Source organism: Eucalyptus grandis, chromosome 6, assembly GCF_016545825.1.
Source record: "Eucalyptus grandis isolate ANBG69807.140 chromosome 6, ASM1654582v1, whole genome shotgun sequence".
Classification (NCBI taxonomy): Eukaryota; Viridiplantae; Streptophyta; class Magnoliopsida; order Myrtales; family Myrtaceae; genus Eucalyptus; species Eucalyptus grandis.
Window position 1 is genome coordinate 18,875,969 of NC_052617.1, and position 26,021 is coordinate 18,901,989.

General features: G+C 38.1%; 2 protein-coding genes across 2 annotated transcripts; one reads left to right on the plus strand and one right to left on the minus strand.

Moving 5' to 3' along the window:
• Positions 1-109: 109 nt before the first annotated feature.
• LOC104448756 (probable methyltransferase PMT28) lies at positions 110-8,187 on the minus strand. Its single transcript, XM_010062647.3, is given in 9 exon segments — positions 110-655; positions 1,815-2,009; positions 2,185-2,427; positions 4,684-4,858; positions 5,143-5,235; positions 5,343-5,613; positions 6,616-6,765; positions 6,847-7,616; positions 7,619-8,187. Coding segments are annotated over 9 exon segments (2,229 nt in total). The 5' UTR covers positions 7,752-8,187; the 3' UTR covers positions 110-456.
• Positions 8,188-22,744: 14,557 nt separating this feature from the next.
• Positions 22,745-23,945, plus strand: LOC104448758 (protein RADIALIS-like 3). Its single transcript, XM_010062650.3, has 2 exons — positions 22,745-23,137; positions 23,725-23,945. Exons 1-2 carry the CDS (start codon positions 22,869-22,871, stop codon positions 23,747-23,749), a joined length of 294 nt encoding a protein of 97 aa, XP_010060952.1. The 5' UTR covers positions 22,745-22,868; the 3' UTR covers positions 23,750-23,945.
• Positions 23,946-26,021: the final 2,076 nt, after the last annotated feature.

Consider the following 26,021-nt stretch of genomic DNA (forward strand, 5'->3'; position numbering starts at 1 on the left):
CCTTGTTTAATTCGTCGGTTCAACGATCCAGAATTTGCGCTCTGCTTGAAAATTTATATACTTGTTATGAAGCAGTCACGTTGCTTCAAAGAGTGACCGAAGAACATCGTTGAGAAGCAAAATGTGTCCACATAAGATCATCTCATGAAGTTCTTTCTAATGTACATTAAGTGGCAGTGAAGTCAATTGCCACTGCCATGAAAACCCAGAAGAAGATGTGAGATCCGGAAGGGAAAACAAAAACAAAATTGGAAACATATGCATGAGCTCGTGTTAATGAGAACAAAGCAAAAAAAAATCACTGGAACGTCGTCGCTCTCTTTTCTATACAATGGGAGCAAAATTCACCTTCGATGGTGATTTCTATGATGAAAAAGTATGGTCAGGGATTTACGGTATGGTGCAATCTGTGTTTCTACCGTCCTAAAGTGAATGTTGATTATTCGATCGTTGCCCTCATGGTCGCCATGTGGTTTTTTGCGCGCAGATGATGCCCTCCTTATCCTGAGCGAAAGTCATCCGAATCTCCCAGTGCAGGCTTTTCAATATACCTTCCAGCGGATCGAGTATCTCGACCTTGTCACGTATAATCGCCCAACCTCCAGGCCTCAAGACTCGATCCATCTCAACAACAATAGCCACCGGCTGCCTACACCTGTATAGAAGGAGAACCAAAAAGGAAGCTAAATAACCAGAAAGTTGTTGGATTCAATAGGTTCGACACCCGCACGCATGCGCAGACACACGCACGCATGCAGATAGAGAGAGAGAGAGAGAGAGAGAGAGAGCAATTGTCCACACATCAGATTCGGGAAAATGGATCCACAATTGCAGAAGAGCTATTGCCCATACAAAATAATATGAAAAAGGAGATGATAAACATTTGCATGTTATTCAGCAGGGGAAATTCTGCTACATAAATGAACATCTCAAACTGGTTAAGCGTAATGGCATGATGGTAGTCCATGCTATGAAAATATGAGACAAGAAGTACAGCATAGATAAAACCACGCTGCATCATATGTGTAACATCATCCCCATCAGGTTCTCTTTGTTGAAAAATTGCTTCACATAAAATTGTATAGGCAGAAATGGTCACATCACAAAATGCGGTATCAATACACCTCAAAGCAGCAAGGGGGAAAATTAAGTGTGACAAATAGACCAAAATCATTTGGTCTCAAATAAAATTAATTCAATTAAATGTATTGTCAAATTAAGGCCAATCAATGTTTGGAAAAGATGGCCAGTAAAGAAGCAGCTGGCTCTATTAAGGTACAAAAATCCTATATCATAATTTTTGTGTGAAATATTTTCTTACTTATAAACGCAATGCTTGGTGCAAGTTTTGTATTGTCTGTGAGAAAGTATGCATCTTATGTTTATCAATCAATATTACCAAGAAATCCCGCGCAAAGCACGGCCACAGCCTAGTAAAATAATAATCTGAAATTTCAGAACCTTAGTACTATTATAGTTAACCACATTTCAGAGCATTCTATTTGACCAAGGACCAAAGCAGCATTCAGTGTGCACTGTTCGATAATTATTTTGAGATGACAAGGTAGAATACTGAAGTCTCTAAAGGAAACACGGCACCATTGCAGGTAAGTATTCCATAAAAGATTTAGTCATATGAGAGAAAAGTTCATTCTACCCTGTTTTTGAGCCTAGAGAGGAGATGATCATCATATGAAAAGATCATATGATCTTGGATAAGTACTGAATGACTCACGCCTCATGACTCACACTATTGCACATGAGTATTCCAGATAAGATGCAAAAAGCCAGATGAGAGAAAGGTTCATTCTAACCTGTTTTTGAGCCTTGAGAAGAGATGATCAGCATGCAAAAGATCATATGATCTTGGATAAGTACCGAATGACTCACACCAATCATGATAAACACCAATGAGACCACGTTCATATATGAAAGGCAGTGTATTTGGAGCGTGCACGGGGACCACATTCATCACCCACACCTTTTGCTGGGAGAGAGCTGCTGCAAATCTGGGCATGGTGTATTCTTATTGTCAAAATTGTAAGTCACACATTAGAAATACATGCAAGCATGTGCATTTTTGTGCCAAAAAAAGAAGCGGACTATACAGTGCATTAACACCATCTACATTTTCTATCATCTCCTATTTGCACAGATACAGTATAAATAATAAGACTTGCTTACCCTCCATAAATTGCTTTCATGTCCATTACATTCCGGACATTGGACCATTCTATACCCATCCCTGTGAGATAAGACTTCTCAATAATAGCTTTCCAGTGGTTAGTGTCAGCAACCAGTTTATCCTTATTATTCATCCAGTCAGGAAAAGTTTCAAGCCTCTTGGGCCACTCTTCAGGCCATTCTGTTCCGTGCTGTTCAATTGAAGCTGGAATGGTGTGCAAGCAAGTTTTAATAGGAACATACCTGTCAATTAATGGAGCAATTTACAGTTCAGCAGTTGAAAAACACTTGCACCATAATAACATGCTGATGAGCTAATTGGAGAATAAAAACTGAGAGAAAGAAAAGAATTCTTAATTGGCATGAGTTCTCGTTCTCAAAATGATTGTTTTCTCCTTCCAATGGCACTTGGCGTTGGGATTGCTCTTATAACAACAAAAAAACAACAACAACCAAGCCTTATCCCACTAAGTCGGGTTGGTTATATAAATCCTATTATGCCATTGCGCTCAATCATTTGTTAAATATTCTGTCTCTAGATATTCCAAATATCTTTTTATTGTCTCCTTCCACATCCTAAAGACCTTCCACTATGCCTTTTAACCAATGCATCCAATCCTTGTTTACATCGTCCACTGAGGCATTTGGAGGTATTTGTTCAACATGCCCAATTAATCTCAGACAGCCTTTTCTCACCTTATCCTAAATGGGAACAGCACCTACTTTTCCCTAACATATTCATTTTCAATATTATCTATAATCGTGGGTTCACACATCATGAAGCATCCTCATCTCCACTACACCCATTTTGTGCATATGCCGTGGCTTAACTGCCCAACACTCAGTGCCATAAAGCATTGCTGGCCTTACTGCCATCTTATAAAAGTTCCTTTTGAGCCTATGTGGCATTTGGTTGCACGAAACCCCAGATGCACTTCTACACTTCATTTATCCCGCCTGTACTCTATGGGTGAGATCTCCATCTATTTTATTGTCTTTTTGTAGAATGGATCTGAGATATGGAAAAATGTTCAGTCCTTGGACTTCCTTATCTCAAATTTCACCGAGGGTTGTTTGAACATCTGCCCTTACAAAAATTACACGCCATAGTAAGGACAAAAGTTGAAAGGATCCCTTTCTTGATGAAAATTGGATCATGCAAACTCCATCATCACTGTAGGTGCAGGACCTTATTAAGCATACTATTTCATGCTATTACCTCTTCCTTAAGCTTCTCCCATTGGATTCTAGGCAACATTATATTTTCCATCTGGTCCTTTGTTTGGCATGAGCCCACTATTACTAAGGCCCCGTTTGGTTCAGCATTCCCAAGAAGCTTTTAGCCCCGAAAGCCCCTTAGAAAAAAATTTAGATGTTTAGTTCAGCATTTGGAGGTATCCTTGGCCAAATGCAAGTCCACCTCTACTATTCATCCGTTGACCTTTTTTTTTTTTTAATAAACCGATCATCTTCTCCACACCCTAACCACCGTTGATTAGTGATGGAGTTTCATCGGGTTTTATTTTTATTTTTAAAAAAAATAATAAAAACCCTTTGCAAATGTTGGTTTCACCTTTTTTTTTTGTCATTTTTATCTTTTGACAATCAATAGCCCAACTTTTTATCAATACACTAGAATGATTATTAAATAACGAAGATGATTAATATTGTAATAATTAAAAAAAATTATTCAAAGTTGAAAACAAACCTAAAAGAACCTTAAGCCAAAAGTTGGGCTTTGCATCTAATCTATAATTAATTTTTTTAATATAATTTTTAAATAAATTTACTAATATATATCTTTTACATTACTCTCAATGACAATGTAAAATGTTATATAGTCATTGTTTTTTTTTTGCAATTTTAAAAATACTAAAACTAAAATACTTAATTTGGTCACAATAAAGGGCTTTTCAAAGATATGTTTACCAAACAGTCTTGCATTTCTCTAAAGCACTTTTCAATTCTAGTTTACCAAACAGTCTAGCATTTCAGAAAATCCCTTTTACCTCAAAGGTATTTGCATTTTCCCAAGGGCATTTCCCCAAAACCGAACCAAACGGGCCCTAATATTGCTTGTTGCAAGCCACATGCATATGATTACTAGAGTTATTAATTGATAAATAGGGTAAACACAACGTCGGGATGTCACCACTGATGGAATCAATCTATTACCTCACATTCATGCTGCATAGTTTGGCAATTAAAAAAAAAAAAAAAGTTCCAAAAATCTTTGCCACTCAATCACGAGCACACTTTCCTCTAATATACACTACCTCAAATACGAAGATCCCAACAAATTATATAGTTCAACCCAATTTCAATTGTGTCCATTCTGGTCGTGACTTGCAAGCTTAAAGGACAAGAACATTCCTAAGTCATATTTACCCCTCATATCTTACTTTTGTGTGAATAATTACTCAGCAGTAAACAATAGAAGGGAAAATAATAAATAAGTACCGGAAGCTATGTATACATCAATGGATAATCCCAGCTTACCAGGCAGCATCTGGATTTTCATTTTCTTTGCACAGAGGTGGATTTTTCTTCCTTCTCAAATCATATATATCATTTGACTCTGGCTTCTGATATATCTTGACACCCACTTCACTGTCTTCATCAGTTTTATGGGCCAGTATATTCCAACAGATAGATGCAGTTAATGTGGACATGGCTGAAAGAAGTTTATATATTAATGAATCAAAAATGAGAATTCTTGTAATGTGTGATGCAGTATGACAAAAACTAAAACAGCTAGCCTGTGAAGAAAGGCCTCATTGCTAGTTGACAAGAAAGACTTGACAAACATTTCAGACAGCAGAAAGTGAGTTGAGCATGTACATGGGGTGGGGGTGGGGGTGGGGGAAGTCAGTTGTCTTCATTGTATATCAATAAATAGGACCATGAAAACCTAAAGTTGACCTGCTCATAAATCACTAAAACAATGATGATACAAACCTTCTGCTTCTTCAACACTCTCATGCTGACTCGACAAAATAAAGTACCCACTGGGCCTCAAAATCCTATTCATCTCCAGTAGAAGCTTGCCCCCTGCAGTCATCACAAGAGAAAATTTAATTTGATGACAATAGCAACAAACCACATGTAACAGATAAAGAACCAACATAGAAAGAGAAACGGAGAGAAGCATAACATACCATTATGATGCCATGGTACACTGCAGCTTCCACAGTGTATAGCATCAAAAATCATACTAGGAAAAGGAAGCCTTCTAGTTCCAAAAGGGCTAACTACTGCAGGAAAACCACGTTCCAGAGCAACTTGAGCTAAATCCACAAGGTCATCTTTCAAGCCTAGGGATAAAACCATCACGTCCTTGTCAAGTAGAGAAGCAACAAAGCTTGAATCGGCGCACCCGATGTCCAATACAACACGTATGTTCTTTCCCCATTCAATATCCGGTACCATCTATAAATCCCGAACAAATTTGAAAGGTGATTAACAGCCTAGCATTATAGATAAATAGCACCAATACATATAGTGGTTAAAGCATCATGAAAGCAAATCAGATATGTTTATGCATAATGGCATTAGTAATTCGCCAGGTTAGCAATTAAACTTGTATTCAAAGCAGTATGGCTGATGCAGGATAGATTTAGTCTTGCCTAAACATCAGAGTTTTCCATACTGTGTTTATGTGCAAGGACAACAGCATTATGAAAAACTTTTATTGATTGACATTTGATTAGTTGCTAGACAGGATCATGGGCTGCACTCTTAAGGAAATCCATCATGCCAGATGTAAAATGTTGAGGTAAGATAACTGGATTATTCACTAAGTGGTGAAGGTGTAAGATCCATAATCATAAGGTACTGGAGATGCAGATATATGGTGGCGATGAGGTGGAGACCCCTTGCAAGAGTAATAGTGAAACATCACTTGGATGCTACTGCTGTTGATTATTAGAACAAAAATAGGTTAAACACCAACAATTGAACAAATGACCAACAGCATCGCCATAGAAAATTCTGTGGGCTTTTGTGCAATTGCTCATGATATTCTGACACCCATAGGTAATTTGAAAGGCAGGGAAGCCTGTAGCTAGCATGTGCAGCCCAAAGATGCTTCTGGGCAAAATTACACAATCCAACATAGTTTCGACATACACAATTCAACTAGGCCTTTTGGAGATGGTGTTTGAGCCAGGAAAATAAAATAAAAAAAGAACAAACAGAATCCATAGCTCCTTTATATAAATGGAAAATGAGAGGCGTGATCACATGCACCCAGAATAAAGGCAATGAAAGCAAAGATATGTACTTCAGGATAGCAGGAATGGAATCATACCTAAGAAAGGAAAATTTGTCTGCACAAGTTATGGCATTGACTATAGTTTGAAAACTAAGCTAAAAGCAGAAAAAAATTAAGCAGCACAGAATATAAGTAGAATTAAAGACCTCAATATATACCTCTTCAATAAATTCAAGGTAGTGAAGAACGCCCGCTCTATATTCAGACTGGTTTGAAGGAAAGATAAGATATTCTCCTGATTCTTTCACCCAATTGTGTTTCTTTATGAATTCAGCAAGTTTTGGATGTGCCACATTCTTGTGGAATATCTGCAAGAGATTGTACATTAGCACTGAAGAGAGGTCTTGGCTCAGAAGGCCTAGAAAGCTCCATCAGATCATGGTTCTCACCTTCAATTTGCTCTCAGGCCACCTGACCGGAGTCTCATAACCCCCATGAGGAAGAGGAACTAAACACACTGGAGGCACTCTTGGGCAACTTCTCTCCGTATGCCGATAACTCCGGAGCCTTCCCAAACCACCCTCATTATCAATACAAGGAAGGTAATTATGCTTGCTTCTCGTGCTGCATAATTTCCAACTATAGCGTGCTTTTGGATCAAATACTGGACCCTTAATCTTCCTCTTCTGCCCCATACTGTTTGACCCACCATTATCTTCTTCCTCTTTCTCTGTAGCTTCTTCATCCGTTAATTCAACGACATCTGCACCTGCTTCTGTCTCTTCATTGGACTCAACTTCTCGATTCACACCTTCTTGATCTTCCTTGCCATCCATCACCAGTTCTTCTCCTTCTTCTTCTTCTCCATCCTCATCATCCTTCTCATTCTGTACCTCTCCACCCTCAGATACATCAACCGCCTTTTCCTCTTTCCTCTTTCCCTTGGGCGGCTTCGAATCGGCCTTCTCCTTCCTCTTGTCAACCGCTTGCTTCTCATTTCTCTCTCGCGATCCACGAACATCATTAGACAAAGAATTTCCGCGGTCCACCACCTCCTGGCCCTTACTTTCCAAATTCGACTCAGATTTCGCCTCACCATCCTCTTTACTTCCCTCCCTTTTCGCCGACTCCACCTTCTGCGACTGATTCCGGGACTTACCAACGGCCCCCGCACCGGCCGATATCGGCCCGCTTATGTCGTCGAAGCTCTCCTCCGAATGGTCAGGGAAGACGAAGACGACGAGAACATGGACCATATGAACACGAAACACAGCCCTAGAACGGTCACCGCCGTCATCTTCACGCATAGCCCCCGCGGCTTCTTCGCCTGGCGAACGAACCGAGCCAAAGCCATCTCAACTCAAGTCCCCAAATCAGCCTTCTCCGAGAGAACAAAGAACACGACCACTACGGAGACCGCATTGTACAGAAAGGAACGGAAGTTTGCTAAAAGACAACCGCGCGGCAAAGCGAAGCGAGATCCATACGTACGGTCTACTGAAGTAAAAGCGGAAGTGAAGGGGGCGAGATCACGAAGCGGAGAGGAGGAGGAAAATCGAACGGCGCGAGCGAGACGGGCGTCGAAACGTCGGACGGCAACGAGCGGCGGAGATGAGTGGATCGTGAGGAGGCGAGCTGAGATCGAGCCCGGCGGCGGAGCTCTAGCGATGCGCCATCATCGATCTGGTGCGGAAAGAATGGAGGACGAGCTCGTCGAACCGGAACAATGGCGTCCCGCCTAGAGAGAGAGAGAGAGAGAGAGAGAGAGGGACTGAGGGAGGAAGTTGAAATAGCGTTGTCCGAGGAAGTACAAGTCCTGTCCTATTCAATTTTTCGTCTTTCAATTTTTTTTTTTTTTTGTGTTTGGGGGGCGGCTAAATTTTAATTTTTTTCATTTCGGAGGGTACGAAAACAAAGCCAAAAGTCTCTGGTTAAGTCCATGTGCATGGGACGTAATTATTAGTTACCACTAATTACTTAGATTTGATGTGATTATCGTTCATTTTACAAATTTGGAACGTTTTCGGTTGCACCTGATTTGTAAACCCTGTGCATGCAATGACTTTCTTCATTTGGCTATTTACAACTTTTTATTCTATATCTTTCTAATTTCATTTTTTTACATTAAAATAAGCAATACCGACATCATAAATTGTCAATTAAATCAAGTAATCTTTCTCTTTCGTGATAAATATAAGTTTTATGGTTGAATCGATAAAAATGTAGTGTCGGGAGAAACGGGACGGAGTAATACAGAACGATATATTGTTCGAATTTTAGTTGATTAATTAGGCCTTTCGAAAAGTAGATTTTTTTTGTTTTTTTGGGTAAGTTAAGGATAGAGGGAAAATGAAAAGTGGGGCCTCCAAGGAGTCAGGCAAGTGCGCAAATCAGACCGGCGCCCACGTGATTCGGTGACGGTGTCTCGGGCCTATTCGAAGGCTCGACAATGCTGACTCACTCTCTCTCTCTCTCTCTCTCTCTCCTTATTTTTCTGGGTCGGAAACTCACTCTCGCTAGATTTCTGGCCCATCTTCGTTGGCCCAATTAGCAGTTTTCACTCTTTTCGTGTGTAATTGGGCCAGCGAAGATAGTAATTGGGCCATACTCATTTGCCTTCCCTTCAGCATAGTTGAAACACAGGCTCGAAATTAATCAGGTAGCAGGCGCATGGATTTTGCGAAAAATGAATTATTTAAAATTTTTTTGTATAAAGACAATCGTTTATATCACTTACATGAGCTAAAAAAACGACAAAATTTGTGGCATGAGAATGGAATTGGCATATTTGAATGAGTTTCGTGTTCATATTTCGCGTTCTATTTGATTTCTAGTTCTTGCATAGGTACATCAAGCAATTCCCGGCCCGTGGTTTCATAAATGAGCCCTTAGATATGGTTTGATTGTGCTCGGTTGGGCCTCAGCATGGTTTTTTCACATAATCTTGCTTCCGCTTCTGATTTTCGAAGCATCTATCTGTGTACTACATGATTCCTAAAAACCGGGAGTTTGAGGAATGTCAGCATCGAAAAGTGAGAGCTGCGACCATTTTGGAATTCCACCAAAGATGTACTCTTTCGGTCGATAATCATCGTCGGCATTCCCTCACCTGCAGAACAGGCTGATCATGAGTACGAAGCATCGATGTTTCACCGCCATCGGGCACCAGAGTATTTGCAAGTGGAATATGTATGGAGGTACTTATGTTTTACACCCCCTCATTCGTGTACGGTGTCAACAAAATCTTCAGTTTCGATTTCCATGCCTATGACCTTGTTGATAATATGTGCAGCCTATCCGAATTGCAGGTCATCCTTTTCTATCATATAAATTCTCAGAGCCAGCCAGCTTCTTCTGCATCATGGAAACGTAATAAAAGGCCACGAACATCTTTTAGCCTGTAGCTTTTTGTTCATGGCTTGGAAGATACATCGGCAACATCGTTTGCTTCTATCAACGAGCAAACTTCTAGAGGAGTACCATTTCGCTTCATCAGAATTTCAGCTAACCGTTGTCTGAGATCAAGAAGGATGGTTCCCGAAACTCTGACCCGTTCATCAGATCAGATCTGAATCTTCCTATTCACAATTTGGACACGATCAAGCTGCCATAGAAGAGCAAAAAACCAATCCATTCCATGCCTATATTCACCCGTGTCTTGTCTGATGCAGATCAAAAGGTTTGCATACCACTACACTGGCCAAGTTTCCAACTCGAGCCTGCATTCAACCGAAACAAATATTAGTTGGGCACTGATAGAGGTTGGTGCTAGCTCATGAAGTTTAACAGCAATACAATGGGTAAATGATGATCGTTTGTGTGAGGCTCATATCTTTTCGTCATTTCTTAGCCACGATTTCCATTATAAAATCTTATGCAGATTTCCTTACTAAACTAATCTCAAGCATCAACTTTCATATTTCAACACTCTGTGGGCGATTGATAAATTTCACATTGTCAATGGCAGGACAACATTATGAGCAAAACTCTATCCAGGAAAGTACTGAGCACCAATACATGATGAGTTTAAAGATAAAAACTCAAGCGTGATGGCAAATAATTGACATAAGACTGTAAGAGTTTTTCTAATTGTGGACTACATTAATTGATATTGTAATTTACCGTTTAACGTTTATCGTTTTACGAGATTTGGTTTAAGGTGAGATAGTAAGTTTCTTAATTAGTCTAATATGGGCTGGCTAGTGTAGGTCGAATTGAGCCTGGCCCATAATGAGGGGGACTGGCTGGAAACTCTATAAATAGTGCTCAAGTATCTCCTCTAACCCTAATTCTCACATGTATCATCACCTAAGGGGCGTTTACCTAACGCTAAACGTGAGGGGAGCCGCCTCATTGAGCTAGTGATACGGAGGGCAATAGAGGAGAATGACTTGATGCGTGGATCCCCTTAATATATGTGGGTAATCCTTTTTCTGCTTCCGCTTTATGTTCCATGGATCCCAAAACAGGTGTGTTAATCTTTCTACTCAATTATACATGTTCTTGTTCTGGTTATGGAGATCTTGGGGTTGCGCAAATTTGCGTCCAACATGTGGTATCAGAGCCTCCATAACCCTAGAACACGAACATAATTGATTTTGCCCTAATTTGTACGGATTAGTCCTAATTAGTACGGATCTTGCCCTAATTTGTGATTTTCGAGACTTTTAGTTCAATAAAAATAAAATTAAATTACAAATTCGGACTGGGCTCGACGAGGCGAGCAAAACCGTGGGAGGCGCGTCGCCGGGGAAGGCCCCACGCGCGGCCACGCGCCGCCGGGCGTCGAAGACACGCGCCCAAGCACGTCCTATGTAGCACCGACACGGACACGTGACACGTGACATGACACGACACGACACGTCGACACGTCATTTCTTAAAAATAGAGAATTTCGACACGTTCTGACACGTTATATATTAAATATATTTTTATATATAAATGCATAAATAAATAATAATAAAAATAGCCTAGAATTAATTTACACAAAAATATTAAATAATATAATTTATTATTTTAATTTGTTACAATAATACACAAAACTTAGAGGAAAAAAACATTGTTTAAAGAAAAATGCTAAAATGATATTTTTAAATTTATTTATTTATCATATATAGCATTTTTTATTACTTCTTTCAGAGTAAAAGACTTTTAAAAAATAAAACAATTCTAAAAAATAAAACTGAAAAAAAAAAATTGACCCCGTGTGTGTATATTTATAGCAATTTTATTACTTCTTTTATTAATTCTTTTATTAATTCTTTTATTACTTCTTTTGTGTAGATTTATATTTTGACCCCTCAAGTATTAGAAATTTTTAAAATTGACCCCGTGCTTGTCGGAATCGCGTGTCGGAATTCTGGACTTGCGTGTCGGAGCATGTCGGAAAGAGTTGACCACGTGTCGGATTTTTCGACACTCGTTGACCGCGTGTCGGAGCGTGCCGGGACGTGTCGGAGCGTGTCGGACACGTGTCGGAGTGTCGGACACGACACAAAGGCTTCCGGAGAGTGTCCGTGCTACATAGAGCGCGTCCACGTGCTCCCACGTGCGGGGCGCGGCTCGCGCATGCGGCGCACGCGGGCGCTGACATCACTATGACGTTAGCGACCCGGACTCGGATTCCGCACACGCTGACGTCAGCGACTCGGATTCGGATTCGATCCGATTGGACCCGACTGACCCGACCTAACCTGTTGACCCGACCCTACCCGTTGACCTGACCTGGCCCGTTGACCTGACCCGACCCGGTCAATCGTTGATCGAACCGGTCAACCGGTCGGACCGGGCGGCTGAACCGGATGGTCGGACCGGGAACCGGTCGGACTGCTACCGATCGGACCGGTTTTGACCGGCCTTTGACGCCCGCGCGTGGGCTCCACGCGCCGCGCACTCAGGCGGCGCATGTGGGCGCGTGGAGGGTCCGATTTGCGCATGGCCGGCGGCGATGGACTCGTATGATTATTCTCTACGTCATGGTGTATTTATTTTATATATGTGATGATTTTATGGATGTGAAAATACATGCAAAGCCCTAAATACGTGCTTTTTAGTGTATTTTTTGCGTATTTTTCTTATATTTTTCTGTGATTTAGAAAATACAGATGCCGGGATACAGGTATGTTATCACATAAACATTATAAAAGTGTGATTCATTAATAAAAATTAAACTTTATTGTATTTTATTAATGAATAAGGCAATGTAATTAGCATGGCATGTGATTTGAGTTATATGATGCCCCTATCACTAAAGTTAAATCACATGTATATGATGTATGTGAGATGTAAAGATTATATCCTTGGGATGAGAGAGTTTCAAGGATTCAATTGAGTTGTGACCGCCAAAGTGGCACACTTGGTTGAGTTTGAGAAATTTCGATCTCGTATATTGATTGTGATGTTTCCTGATCTAATGCATAGTCATACTCCCAAAGGAGGTGATTATGTATTAGTTCATGGAGGGATACATGATAGTGTGGTGGAGGAGTGACCGATCCTAATGGTTCATATACCCAAAGGTAATGAATTCACGAATATTGGAATATATTCTCATAACCCTTATCATGTGGGGAGTGTACAATTGCTTGTCATGTATTCTGCCTAAAGGTGATTATGTGATTTTGCATGTAATTCTCTGGATGTGTACTTGTGCGTCAAGTTACACAATGCTCATATGATGCTAATTATATATACTGCTTGTCTTTCAGTCACCTTTTCTGTAAATGGTAACTCCGTCACTATTGAGGTTCTTGCTGGTTCGAATTTTAAGAGATGGAGAGAGGATTTTCTGTTTGCTATGGAAATAGCAGATGTTCATATGGCTCTTACTATCGATCGGCGGCGGTTTTAGCGCCGAGAGTACAGAGGCTCAAAAAGCAAATTTTGCTGCATGGGAAAAGAGCAATAGAATTTGCTTGCTATCCATGAAGTGTTCCATTCGGGAACACTTGAAAAGTGGTTTGTCTCAGACTGCAATGCTAGGCAAATGATGGAAGCTTTGATGGCTAGAAACCGTATGTCGCCTAATCTTTGAGATAGGGACACATATGCAAACACTTTTACTATGAAGTATGATGGTTGGTGGAGTTAGAGATTATGTTCGAGGATGGTTGATTTGCAAACAAAGCTTCAGGTTCTCAATGTTGAAATTTCTACTGCTTGCATTGTCCATCAAGCTCTAAATACTCTTCCTCCTGATTTTGGGATTATTAAGACAAATTATAGTTCCCAAGATGAAACCTGTTCTGTTAATGACCTGATTGCAAGGTTGGTGGCAGAGGAAGAGAAATTAAAGAAAGATAAAGAACATATTGCTCTTTATGCTTCTAGTTCTGCTAGTGACAAGGGTAAGAAGGTGAAAACTTATACCCATAAAAGCAATTCAGAAGTTGTTGGTCCTTCCAACAACAAAGGAAATTCTGAAGGAGCAGGTCTTTCTAACACTTTGGGTCCTAAGAAGGCAATCACTAAGAAGGATGGTGTTCTTTGCTACTTTTGTAGGGAGAGAGGACACGTGAAGAAACGTTGTAGCAAGTTTAAGGCTTAGTTGTCTAAGAGAAATAAGAGAGAGCCTAAAGGGGTTCATAAACCGAAGGACGCCAACTCAGGATGAATCAAAGCTCACTGTTGGAAACAGCGTTAGAGTTGATGTTGAGTTCGTGGGAGATGTTATTTTGATTTTAGATTCTGGTTTTCGGATGGTGTTAAAAAACACTTTTTACATACCTTCTTTTAGGCAGAATTTAGTTTATGTGTCTTGTTTGGACATGTGTGGATACTCTTTTGAAATAAAGAGTAATACTATTTCCATGTTTTTTTATTCAAATAAGATTGGGTGTTGCAATTTATCCGATGGATTATATCAATTAATTTAGTCCATATTAGGAAAAAACTCTTACATTCTCTCACTTTTGTTGGCTATTCTGATAACATACCTGTATCCCGGCACCTGTATTTTCTAAATCACAGAAAAATACAAGAAAAATATGCAAAAAATACACTAAAAAGCTTGAAGGTTTTGTAGCAGATGACTCAGGTCAGCTTGTTTGTAGATTGAAAAAGTCTATTTATGGCCTTAAGCAAGCTTCTAGACAGCGGTATTTCAAGTTTCATAGTGTTGTTACTTCATTTGGATTTATTGAGAACAAAGTAGATCAGTGCATATACACCAAGGTCAGTGGGAGGAAATATATTTTTCTCATGCTTTATGTAGATGATATCTTGCTTGCTAGTAGTAACATTGGTTTACTGCATGAGACAAAGCGGATGTTATCGAAAATTTTTGACATGAAAGACGTTGGTGAGGTATCTTTTGTTCTTGGCATTGAGATCCATAGGGATCGCTCACGCCGTTCATTGGGTTTATCTCAGAGGGCGTATATTGATCGCATTTTAGAAAGATTCAATATGCATGATTGTAAACCAAGAATTGCTCCTGTTGTTAAGGGTGATAAATTGAGTCTTTCACAATGCCCTAATTCAGATTTTGAGAAAGCTCAAATGAAGGATGTACCTTATGCTAGTGTGCTTGGAAGCATCATGTATGCTTAAGTTTGCACTAGGCCAGATATTGCTTTTGCAACAGGGCTTCTAGGCAGATATTAGTCTAATCCAGGACGCGATCACTGGGTTGCTGCCAAGAAGGTTTTAAGGTATTTAAAGAGAACAAAAGATTATATGCTGATTTATAGATATGTTCCAGACCTACAACTAGTAGGGTATTCAGATGCAGATTTTGCTGGTTGTCAAGATAATAAGAAATCAACGACTGGATACATATTTATGTTGGCAGGAGGTGCAGTATCATGGAAGAGCGAGAAACAAAAATCCATATCTTCTTCAACCATGCAAGTGGAGTTTGTAGTATGTTTTTCAGTTGCTACTCAAGCTATTTGGCTCCGGAACCTCATTAGAGAGTTATCAGTTTATGATTTTGTGGATAGACCCATACAGTTATATTGTGACAATAACTCTGTAGTGTTATTTATTAATAACAACAGAAGTTTAAAGAGGTCTAAACACATGAAGGTCAAGTTTTTGACTATAAAAGAATCAGTACAGAATGGTGACGTTGCAGTAGATTATATTCATACAAATGATATGGTTGCAGATCCACTAACTAAAGGCCTACGCCCGTGTGTTTTTGATCGACATGTCATTAGTATGGGCCTAAGAGCATCTTGGGATGCTGTTATTTAGTAGGAGCTGTGTTTTTATTTTTTTTTTTAATAAAGTTTACATCTGTTTTGTTACAATTTAGTAACACTTTATAATTTAGTAACACTTTGATATATATATATATATATTGTTAAAAGTCTCAAGGTTATTAAACTCGGATGCCCCCGGTTATTAGCCTTATGTATATGTTTTGTGATACATAAAGAAAGGTTAACCATAAGGACAAGATATATGTGGGTTCATTGGAACCATATGCATATGTCTTGTGAATATAAATATTGTTAAAAGTCTCAAGGTATTACTTAAACCTTGAGTGAAGGCTAGGGGCATCCAGGCATCCGGTTATTAGCCTTATGCATATGTCTTGTGATATATAAAGAAATGTTAACCATAAAGATAAGACATATGTGGGTTCATTGGAACCATAAAGCATTCTCTAGTGGCACAAGTTTTTGTGACGCCTAAAGTTAAGAGAATGGTGACTGACAAATGGGGTCTCTTTATGAGAGATGTTATCCATTTGCCACACTACCATATTAAATCCATATCAATACAGTTGAGAACATTCGTGACCATGGAAGGCTCTGTGTGTATACATGCAGTTACCGCCATGATTCGGTGTTTGAGACTTTATGGGATATGATTGACTATTAAGAATTATCTCTGGACCAATGTGCGCATATACAGTATGATTTCAATTAATATAGTCCAAGTGGGAGAATGTAAGAGTTTTTCTAATTGTGGACTACATTAATTGATATTGTAATTTACCATTTAACGTTTATCGTTTTACGAGATTTGGTCTAAGGTGAGATAGTAGGTTTCTTAATTAGTCTAATATGGGCTGGCTAGTGTGGGCCGAGTTGAGCCTGGCATGTAATGAGGGGGACTAGCTGAAAACTCTATAAATAGTGCTCAAGTCTCTTCTCTAACCCTAATTCTCACATGTATCCTCACCTAAGAGGCGTTTACCTAACGTTAAACGTGAGGGGGGCCGCCTCATTGAGCCAATGATACGGAGGGCAATAGAGGAGAATGACTTGATGCGTGGATCCCCTTGATATATGTGGGTAATCCTTTTTCTGCTTCCGTTTTATGTTCCATGGATCCCAAAATAGGTGCGTTAATCTGTCTACTCAATTATGCATGTTCTTGTTCTGGTTATGGAAATCTTGAGGTTGCACAAATTTGCGTCCAACAAAAACAGCTCTTATATTGATCAATTTCACAACTTGAGCTACCCTTGAGTTTATACTTTGCATCTTTCTTTGATATTGAACTACAGTTCCAATTCCAGAAATGTATCTACAAGCATGCTATATATCTCTATGCCACCTAAATAACATTGGCAAGTCGCTTTCCAATTAACAAGACTGGCATACGTCACATGGTACTCAATTAATATTGTGAGAATGAGTTATTGGAAGTGCAAAACCTAGGTATCGACTTGACAAGCAAGAATTATCCTTATTTGGTCTAGACTCTACACCTGAAATCGCTATGCAAGATGTAAGTAGCTAGTTTTGACAAGTGAGCTAGTTAATCTCCAAGTATACAATGCAACGCTTAAACATCCATGTCCATCCAAAAGGCATTGAATGTCGCAAGCAATAATCTTATGGAGGTCGATATCAAGTTACAAATTCAAAAACAATAACTGCTTAATGCAGCCTGAAAGATATATTCTGTTCCATTTCCATGTCCCTTGGTTCCACGATTTTGCCCTTCTTGTTATTTTTTGGGATAAGTGTTTAGAAGTCTGTTTGTCGAAAATGCATTTGAGCCCCTAAAACTTGCAAAAGTGCATTTAAGTCCTAAAACTTGTCAAATTGTTTCAAACGAGTCCTAAGATCGACGCCGTTAGCCTTTTCCATTAAAAATGCTGACGTGGCATTTTAAATAATTTTTATTTTCCACGTGATTTTTTTAAATTATTTTTTTTAAAAATTAGATTTAAAAACTAAAAAAATCAAATTTATTCATTTTATCTTATTTTCACCAAAAACTTAAAAAAAGTTAAAATATTTCTTAAAAAAACATTTTAATTAAAAATAATTTTTTTAGTTAAAATATTTATAAAAAAACATATTTAAAAAGTTAACATTATTTTTAAATTTATTTTTAAAAATTTTAAAAATAAAATTTTTAACTTTTCTTTTTAGTTTTTGTTGAAAATAAGATAAGAATAAATTTAATTTTTAGTTTTTCAAATCTATTTTTTTAAATGGATAAAAATTAATTAAAAAATAAACCTGGAAAATAAAAAATTATTTAAAATGCCATGTCAGCATTTTTAACGGAAAATGTTAACGACGTCGATCTTAGGACTCATTTGAAACAATTTGACAAGTTTTAGGACTTAAATACACTTTTGTAAGTTTTAGTGACCGAAATGCATTTTCGATGTTGACAAGTGACTTCCTAATACTTATCCCTTATTTTTTTGCATGAAACAATTCAATGCACCTGATCAACATAATATTTAGGAACAAAAAGATCATTGGAATGCATAAAACACAATGCAGTTCTACTTTATGGCAATCTTTCAGCTGATTGCTTTACTTCCTTCTGATCCTTTGTAAAATTACCAATCTCGCCATGCATTTTGAACGTGGACTTTCATGATTCCAGCACTTAAGTAGGAGGAAAGTGCTATGACTCCATCATTCAGCAAAGAAAGGATCTCTCGTCCTGCATATTCCTCGAGATATGGTACCATGTAAGGATACTTCGTTTCCATAAGTAGAATAGACATAACATTCACATTCAATCCATAGTTTCGCTTTTTCTTTTAGCAAGTATTCCAGCATAACTTTTCTTAAAGGCTGACGGTGCAGAATAGGTCCCTCTAAAGAACTTTCCCATTAGTGAAGGTTGTGGCATCAGTTTCAAAGGTGTCAATTTTGCAGGAATTGTTGACCGACCCTTCCCTATCACGATAAGAATCTAAGCTGGCTCATCTACCTATCAGGAGCCAAAGATTGTTGCTCCAACTTGTAGGGAAAGGACCACACGACCAAACAGCAATATCTCTCAAGCCCATGATAGAGAAACAAAATTATTCTGAAGCAACTACTTTATGCTATACACCTTTTCTAGGATGATAAGGATTCGAAATATTGGTAGCATGATGAATCTCGACCCCAATAGACTTTATCGAGGTGAAAGGTTATTTTGACAAAAAAAAAAAAAGAATGATTGCAGGTTGAACAGTTCCCTGATTATCAATCGCCACGCCCTTTTTACAATTGTTAACAGAATATAACAAGCAATGAGAATTTGAAATTAGTACTAAAATTCTTGCATATCTATAACTGAACTTTATAGACTCTTTATCAAAAACAAATTAACCTAATCAAGCAATGCAGAGGGTTTCAACGGAAGCTCACTTTAGAAGAAGATGCAGGAAGGGGCAAAAATTGGGTACACGAAGCTAAATTAATAAAACAACAAGAACATTCCTCTCTTTCCCTTGTAATTTACTTATCCAGTAGTCTTGGTGAAATTTTGAAAAGTAGAAAGCTGGTTCACTCATGCAGATGAGATGATCAAAATATTTGAGATAATTTTTTAGTCCTGAAGTTGCCATAGTTCCTTTCTGAGTTGCATTATTTTCTCATTGTAAACACACAGGTATCATTTTGAACCACATCATATTGGACAAATTACATTATGAAAGCCAAGTACTTCTTTATTTATAAGATTTGACCAGGATGCTTCCAATGAAATTGCCAAGAAGGTCCTTCCTCTCCTTGTTGTCAGGCTAAAATGCTGACTAAATGTTCTTAATCGCGTTGCACTTTGCTTCCAGCCCTTTTTATGTACCTATTTCTAATTGTGCAGTGGATTAACTAGAGGGGAATTATAATCATCTCATAAGTACTCTCCCTGTATAACTTTCTTCCAATATTTCTCTTGTCAGCATCAACCCCCACCCCAATTATCTTCTTTCATCTTCCATTTAAATATTGATGGATAACTAACTTGTTTGGTGCATTTACTTGCCTACAACACTTTACCAGAATTAATAATTCTCACTTTGAACTTACAGATGATACTATTTCCTCCATGTCAATTTTCATTCAGGTCTTTTCAGTGCATTTGCCAGGCGTTGTTACGCTTATTCTTCCCATTTATAAAAATCCGCTGTCACACATCCATCGGACTATACACCACAGACAAATGGCTTTATCCTGGAACGGTGACTCACAAGAACAATGGACAGAATCCTTAAAGCTCAGGAGAGAAATATGAATTGATTCTCTAATGATCAATTTGAACACTTTCTTTCAAGGATTTGAAATGCAGTATGATTTATCTAAAAGGATCACCTTTCACAGGGGTCCTTATCAGAGTGCAGAAGTCACTTTCATCAGAAAACCAACTTTGCCATGGCCTGTGCCAGGATTCTCAACTGTTGAACATTTTAAAAGTAAAATTCTTTTCCCCTTCCTTATGTGAATACATGAAAATAAGTACCAAATGAAGGGTCTAAAAAGCCACCCGCTCAGTAATGTTGAACGAAACAATAAGCGGATACTAATTATAAGAAGACCATATGGCCAAACATATAGGAGTACATGAAAAAGAAATACGAGTTCATATGTAGACAACCGTTGTGAAACACTTGACCTCCCCAAGAACTATCGAACTGTAAGGGAAACCCATGCTGTTCGATACCTGATCTTGTTTGTTAATGTATCAAAACTTTTATAATTCAGGCAAGGGATAATTACCTGCAAACTTATTTCCAATGTTGTGCACAAAGAACCCTTTATTCAAGTCTCTTAATCAATCATCCCAACTTGAGCTAATTACTTGGTTTGGTTATACCACATACTAAAATTGTAGTTCCAACCAATCTAAATCATTATAGATGAAAAAGAAGGAAAAGGAATATGGATTCCCACTCATTATCAAGTGTACTTGAATGAATTCATTCAGAATCTAGTCCCAGTCATAAAGAACCCATGGCAACATAGGACATAGCTTTTAGGCCAGTGAGAAGGCGGGCAATTGGTCTCCAACTAGCAATCTGATGGCCACCCGCCACTGAGAATGATAGGATGGCCTTAAAGTATTGAAGGAGAAAGGAGAATGTCGAAGGATCTTTACTGGGCGACGGGCGTGGATGATAAGCGTTCTAGCACAAGCATTTATCCGAAAGGCTTGCTCCTCTATCCTAAAAGTTGCAAGTGTTACTTTCAACAATGTCAACCTTTATCCTAAAAGTTGCAGGTGTTACTTTCTACACTGACAACCACAGGAAATGGTAGCAAGAGACTTCATAGGCTCATCTCATGTAAATGATTGGCTATGACCATTATCTTAGCCAAACTAAGAGATAAGATTTCCTTTTTTTAAGATTCTCAATAACAACCAAGAACTGACTAAGGAACAACTCTCCTCTTGTGAGAATCAAATTATCAAACTGTATATATTAAGTACTGGCAAGAAATCATGCAAAATACATGAATATCAAAATTTTCTTACTATAATTGTAAATATTGCGCATATGTTGTCCATGTCAACTAAAACCACACATGTCCATGTCAATAGATGAAATTTAAATATTTTGTATCATAAATGAAAATATTGCATTCTAACTTTTAGGAACACTTGTGTAGGTAGATAAGTAAAATTAGAATAAGAACTTTCTGATATTTGATATTTCAATTAGGAGTATAGAAAAACTAAGATTCTTAATACCCCATCAATGCAATTTTTTAATGTTTGAATTTGACCAAGTTGATTATCGAATAAGATCATTTACAGATAATTCAAAGCAAAGATAGATCTCCTACTTTTGAGAGATCTCAGTCATCTTTTCCGTCTTGAATCACTTTTTGCGACTTGCGTGTTTTACCAAATATCTCTTCAATCACTTGCTTCGATTTAAACTGTATCTTATGTTGATTTGATCCAAGTGTTATATATATATATCTCCATAAGGTAACTTAACGTGATCAACTTGTCACAGCTCCCGTTTTTTTTCTGGAATACTTTTTCAAGTTGGAGATATGGAGCACTGTGATGATTATTGGGTGAAGCCCTTATCCATCTAGGTACAGATAGAATCTATGTACTTAGATAATGCTGTCTTGATAGTAGAAATCATTAATTTTATCAAAATACTACTCATTTGTAGTTTACATTTTGGCGACGCGTTGGATTTAGTAAAGAAGAAGACCTTCTGGAGAGATCAACCCTCGTGTGGCCGCGAAGCCCGGTATCAAGAAAAAACCCTACTCGAGCTTGTTCAAGTATGGAAACTGCCGTGAATCTTGGCGAAGTTCAATGGAGTCTTGTGGCTCAGAATCGAAGATCACGCACAGCATGTTCTTACGTTAAAGAAATGGGCACAAGTTGCGGTTAAAAAAGCGTTGATAAGAACTAAAATGAATCCGCCATTCACTTCGATAATTCCGATAACAGCCCTTGATTAATGGTAACCGACGCGTTATTATATCTAAGCCCTAACTCCAGATCAGGAAGAGAGAGAGGGGGGAGGCGAGACCGTCGTGGACATGCATGCAAGAGATAATAATGAAAATGGCGCAACGTCAGAGAGATTACCTCTTCTGAATAAAGTGAGAATAAAAAATTGATGATAATATAGACTTTCTGTTGCTTTAAAAGGAGATTTTCTTGGAGTTCAAACCTAATCCTCGACACCCAATGACGCATTATTATTATTATCTGTAAAGCCAACCAAAAACCCACGAACGTTGCAACGGAAAAGAAGTCCCCCTGTTTTGCAATGAAGAAGCAAATCAACCTGATGAATGAATATTTCCTGTTGGGTTTGAACTCAGCTGTCGACTGGATTAGCCCGTGCTTAACCAGATCTGCCAGTGGTTTTGAATTTTCTCGCGAAGCAGTCGCGAGAAAAAAAGGAAAATTTTCACGATATTTGCTGTCGCCCGACACGTGTGAAGATCCAATGCAGAAAATGACCGATTATCTCGAAATTCATTGCTCATTTACTCCTTTTGATTTGGAATTTCCTTGCGGATGTGGTGTTACCTGATTCCTCCATAACAAATTACCTTTTCCGATAGAGTCGATTTTGAAAGTTTTTCTCTATTTTACCTTTTCAGCATCTGTCTCTCTCTCGCTCCACTAGTATATAAAGGGCAACAGTGGACCTGCAGCAGCAACACCATCTGTTCACTTCTACACGTTCCATTCCCATTCTCTCCATCCTTCCCTAGAGCATCAACTCATAATACCTCTCCTTCCAACCCCACCTCCTCCACCACCCCCCACCCAACAAAAAAAAAGAGAGGTAGAGATGAGTTCGGGTTCGACATGGACGCCGAAGCAAAACAAGCTGTTTGAGAACGCGCTGGCGATATACGACAGGGATGCCCCCGACCGCTGGCAGAATCTGGCAAGAGCAGTCGGCGGAAACAAGAGCGTGGAGGACGTGAAGAGGCACTACGAGATGCTCGTTGAAGATGTGAACCAGATCGAGGCTGGGCAGGTCCCCTTGCCGAATTACCGAAAACTCGCAGGACCAAACAGCAAGGGGTGCAGTTCCTTCATGGACGAAGAGCAAAGGTATGTACAATGAATCCATCTGGACAGTTATTATTTCCATTATCTGCAAAGCACAAATCGTATCATGATGACGTTTTTATATTGAATTATACACTCTGTTCTGTCGGTTCTGGTCTTCTTCCAGTGAGTATATATGCTAATGATATATAATTAGTGGATATTATTTTTGGCAATTGAATGTAGTAGTAATCCACACAGTGGATTAGAATCAGAGGATTGCGGTGTGTTCAAACTTCTTCTTCTTCTTCTTTTTGGTACTAATGCAAAGTTCAATTCTGCTTGGAAGTGGGTGCGTTTATTTCGCAATTGGTAAAAACGAATCAAAAAATATTTTTGTAAAGATAGTTACTTATATTGCTCACTATTCAGAATGAATCACATATATTTTCATAATCAATGAAAATAGTCATGAGTAGATTTGTTGATAATGAAAAAAGAAAATCGACTGGTCTTTTTAAAAAACACATATGATATTTTCACGAAAAATGTTATATAAATTATCGTTCCTTTTCGCGAAATAAAGAAAGACTGAGGTTGATTTTATTACATCTGGCAGTAAATTTTCTCACTATTCTCTAATGCTCCAGGTTGAAGAGCCTAAGGATCCAGTGAAGTATTAGGGAACAGCCGGCTGATATCTTGGCGAAGTTCAGATGATGGTCGAGCGAAGAAAATAAATGCAGAAAAATGTTTCTTTTCCCTTTTTTATTATCATCTGTGTAGTTCCTATTTATTAAAAGAAAAGACCATGTATTTCTTTGAGAGTCATGTTGCAACTTATAATAAAAATTGTCGTTACTTACGTCCACAGCTCATTTTGAGTTCTCATAATCTATGGATTATACTATTTTAACAGTAATTTGTTCGACTCTGAAAAATGCCAATCTTATTATATGAATGACGTTGAGGGAGAAAAAAGTTGAAGATTTGAAGAAAAAGTGCGATTCAAAAAGTATTTAGCGTTGGTTTCATTGACTGAAAACTCATTATTGCTGGAAAATATTTTCCCTATGTAAATGAATTGTTTTCTTGCGTTTAGTTTGCTAAAAAGGTAGTTCAAGAAAATGTTTTATGATGTTTATTGACGATCAAAATAGATAGCAAAATAGTTTACGAAGTGAAGACTAATGCTTTTATGGATCTTTAATAGAAACGCAAGCCAAAATCAGTCATATTTATGTCTTCACATTAAAAATCAATGAATTAATAACAATTTGTGAAAAAATTAACTCAAATAGAAAGTTATTTTCAATTTTGAAGGTCACATGGAAAAGCAGAAGATAAGATAGGATATTATGGTCGTTCTTTTAAAAATCATTAAGAAATATTTATTGTGGGCTAGAAAAACAAAATAGCATTTGCCCGACCGCTAAAGATCCTTAAGGAAACTCGATTTCTATTGACTGCAATGTCCCAGATCACATCATACTATGCCTTAAACTTGGTCATGCCGTTGCTACTATTATATCAGAAAATGCACAACATCCTAAAATGCAATTGACTCCTAGATCTTTCAATTGATTCCATCGACTTTTAGAACCTTACTAAAAGATACAGTTGAATATTAAAACTTATGGTTAAAAGTGCACTATAAGGATACTGCGGAGGTAATTTTTAAGTGATGCTTGGAAATTTTAGGTATTGCTTATCAAAATGACTTCATTATATCTTTTAATAAAAAAAAATTAAGACTTAGTTGAACCAGTTAAAAGGTATAGAACTTGATTGCATTTCTGGTTTGTGATTTTCTATGAATTTTCCCTACAACTAAATGTAGCATGAACTTAAGGGCAATTGGTTCGCCGATCCATGTGCTTCGTGATGATTCCTGAAGTTTAGGGAGGTGTTGACGGGTCCTTGTTACAACTTGAATTAGTCCTAAGCTCGACCCATGCCAGTCACAAAAGTAAAAATTTTGATAGAATCTTTATAAAAAAAAAAAAATGCAACAATATAGGTGAGATGGTGAGATTACTAGGAAGTTCAATTCAAACATATAAACTGATATGCGCAAAGAAGCTAAATAATATAAGACTCTTTTGCTTATAAATTGAAAATATATGATGCTTTAACATGCTCTAACATGTAAATCAAACTAAGAAGTGCCAATGAAATTGATGAAAGGAGAGCCTTACACGCGAAATGGAACATGCCTTCAGCTTTGATACCATATTAGAAAATAACTTTAAACTAATAGGTGAAGAGACATTAAGGCTCTGTTTGTTTCGGATAAAATGTATCAATTTTTGAAAATATTTTTAAAGAAGTTTTTTTGAGAAAAATGACAATATTTGTCAATATTTGGCTGAAACCTTTACGTGATTTAGACCAAGGCCTAAGGGTCGGGGCCCCATTCTTGGGCACGAGGGACTCAATCCTGGCCATAGGCAGTGAAGTCCTAGGCCTCGACCTTGATAAGCCCAAGTTACTAGTTGAGATACTTTAATAGAATTATACAAAATTGGAATCATTTGTTTTGTGGAAACAAAAAATCAATTTTCAAGAAAATAACAATAACTTTTTTTTTATTGATACCGAGAATCGCCGTACAGCTGGCAGGACCCCACTTAAGTCGCACATCGTGACAAGTTGAGGAATCGAACCCCGGCCTTGCGTGTGGCCAACGTTCGATTCCACCAACTCAGCCACCACGCGGGGTGGGTAACAAAAAAAATTGTGTTTGGTTAAAATCTTAAAAAAAATATCGTTTGAAAATGAAAACTTGAGGAATAAAGACTTGAGTTGTATCCAACAACCATGTGGAAGAGACCTGATCTTGGCCTCCTTCCAATTATCAACTAAAATTTTCGGATGGCGTCAAAGTTTTTGCTATTACAACCGAGTTCAGACAATTATCAAAATGAAAAGGCCTCTGCCCATAGCA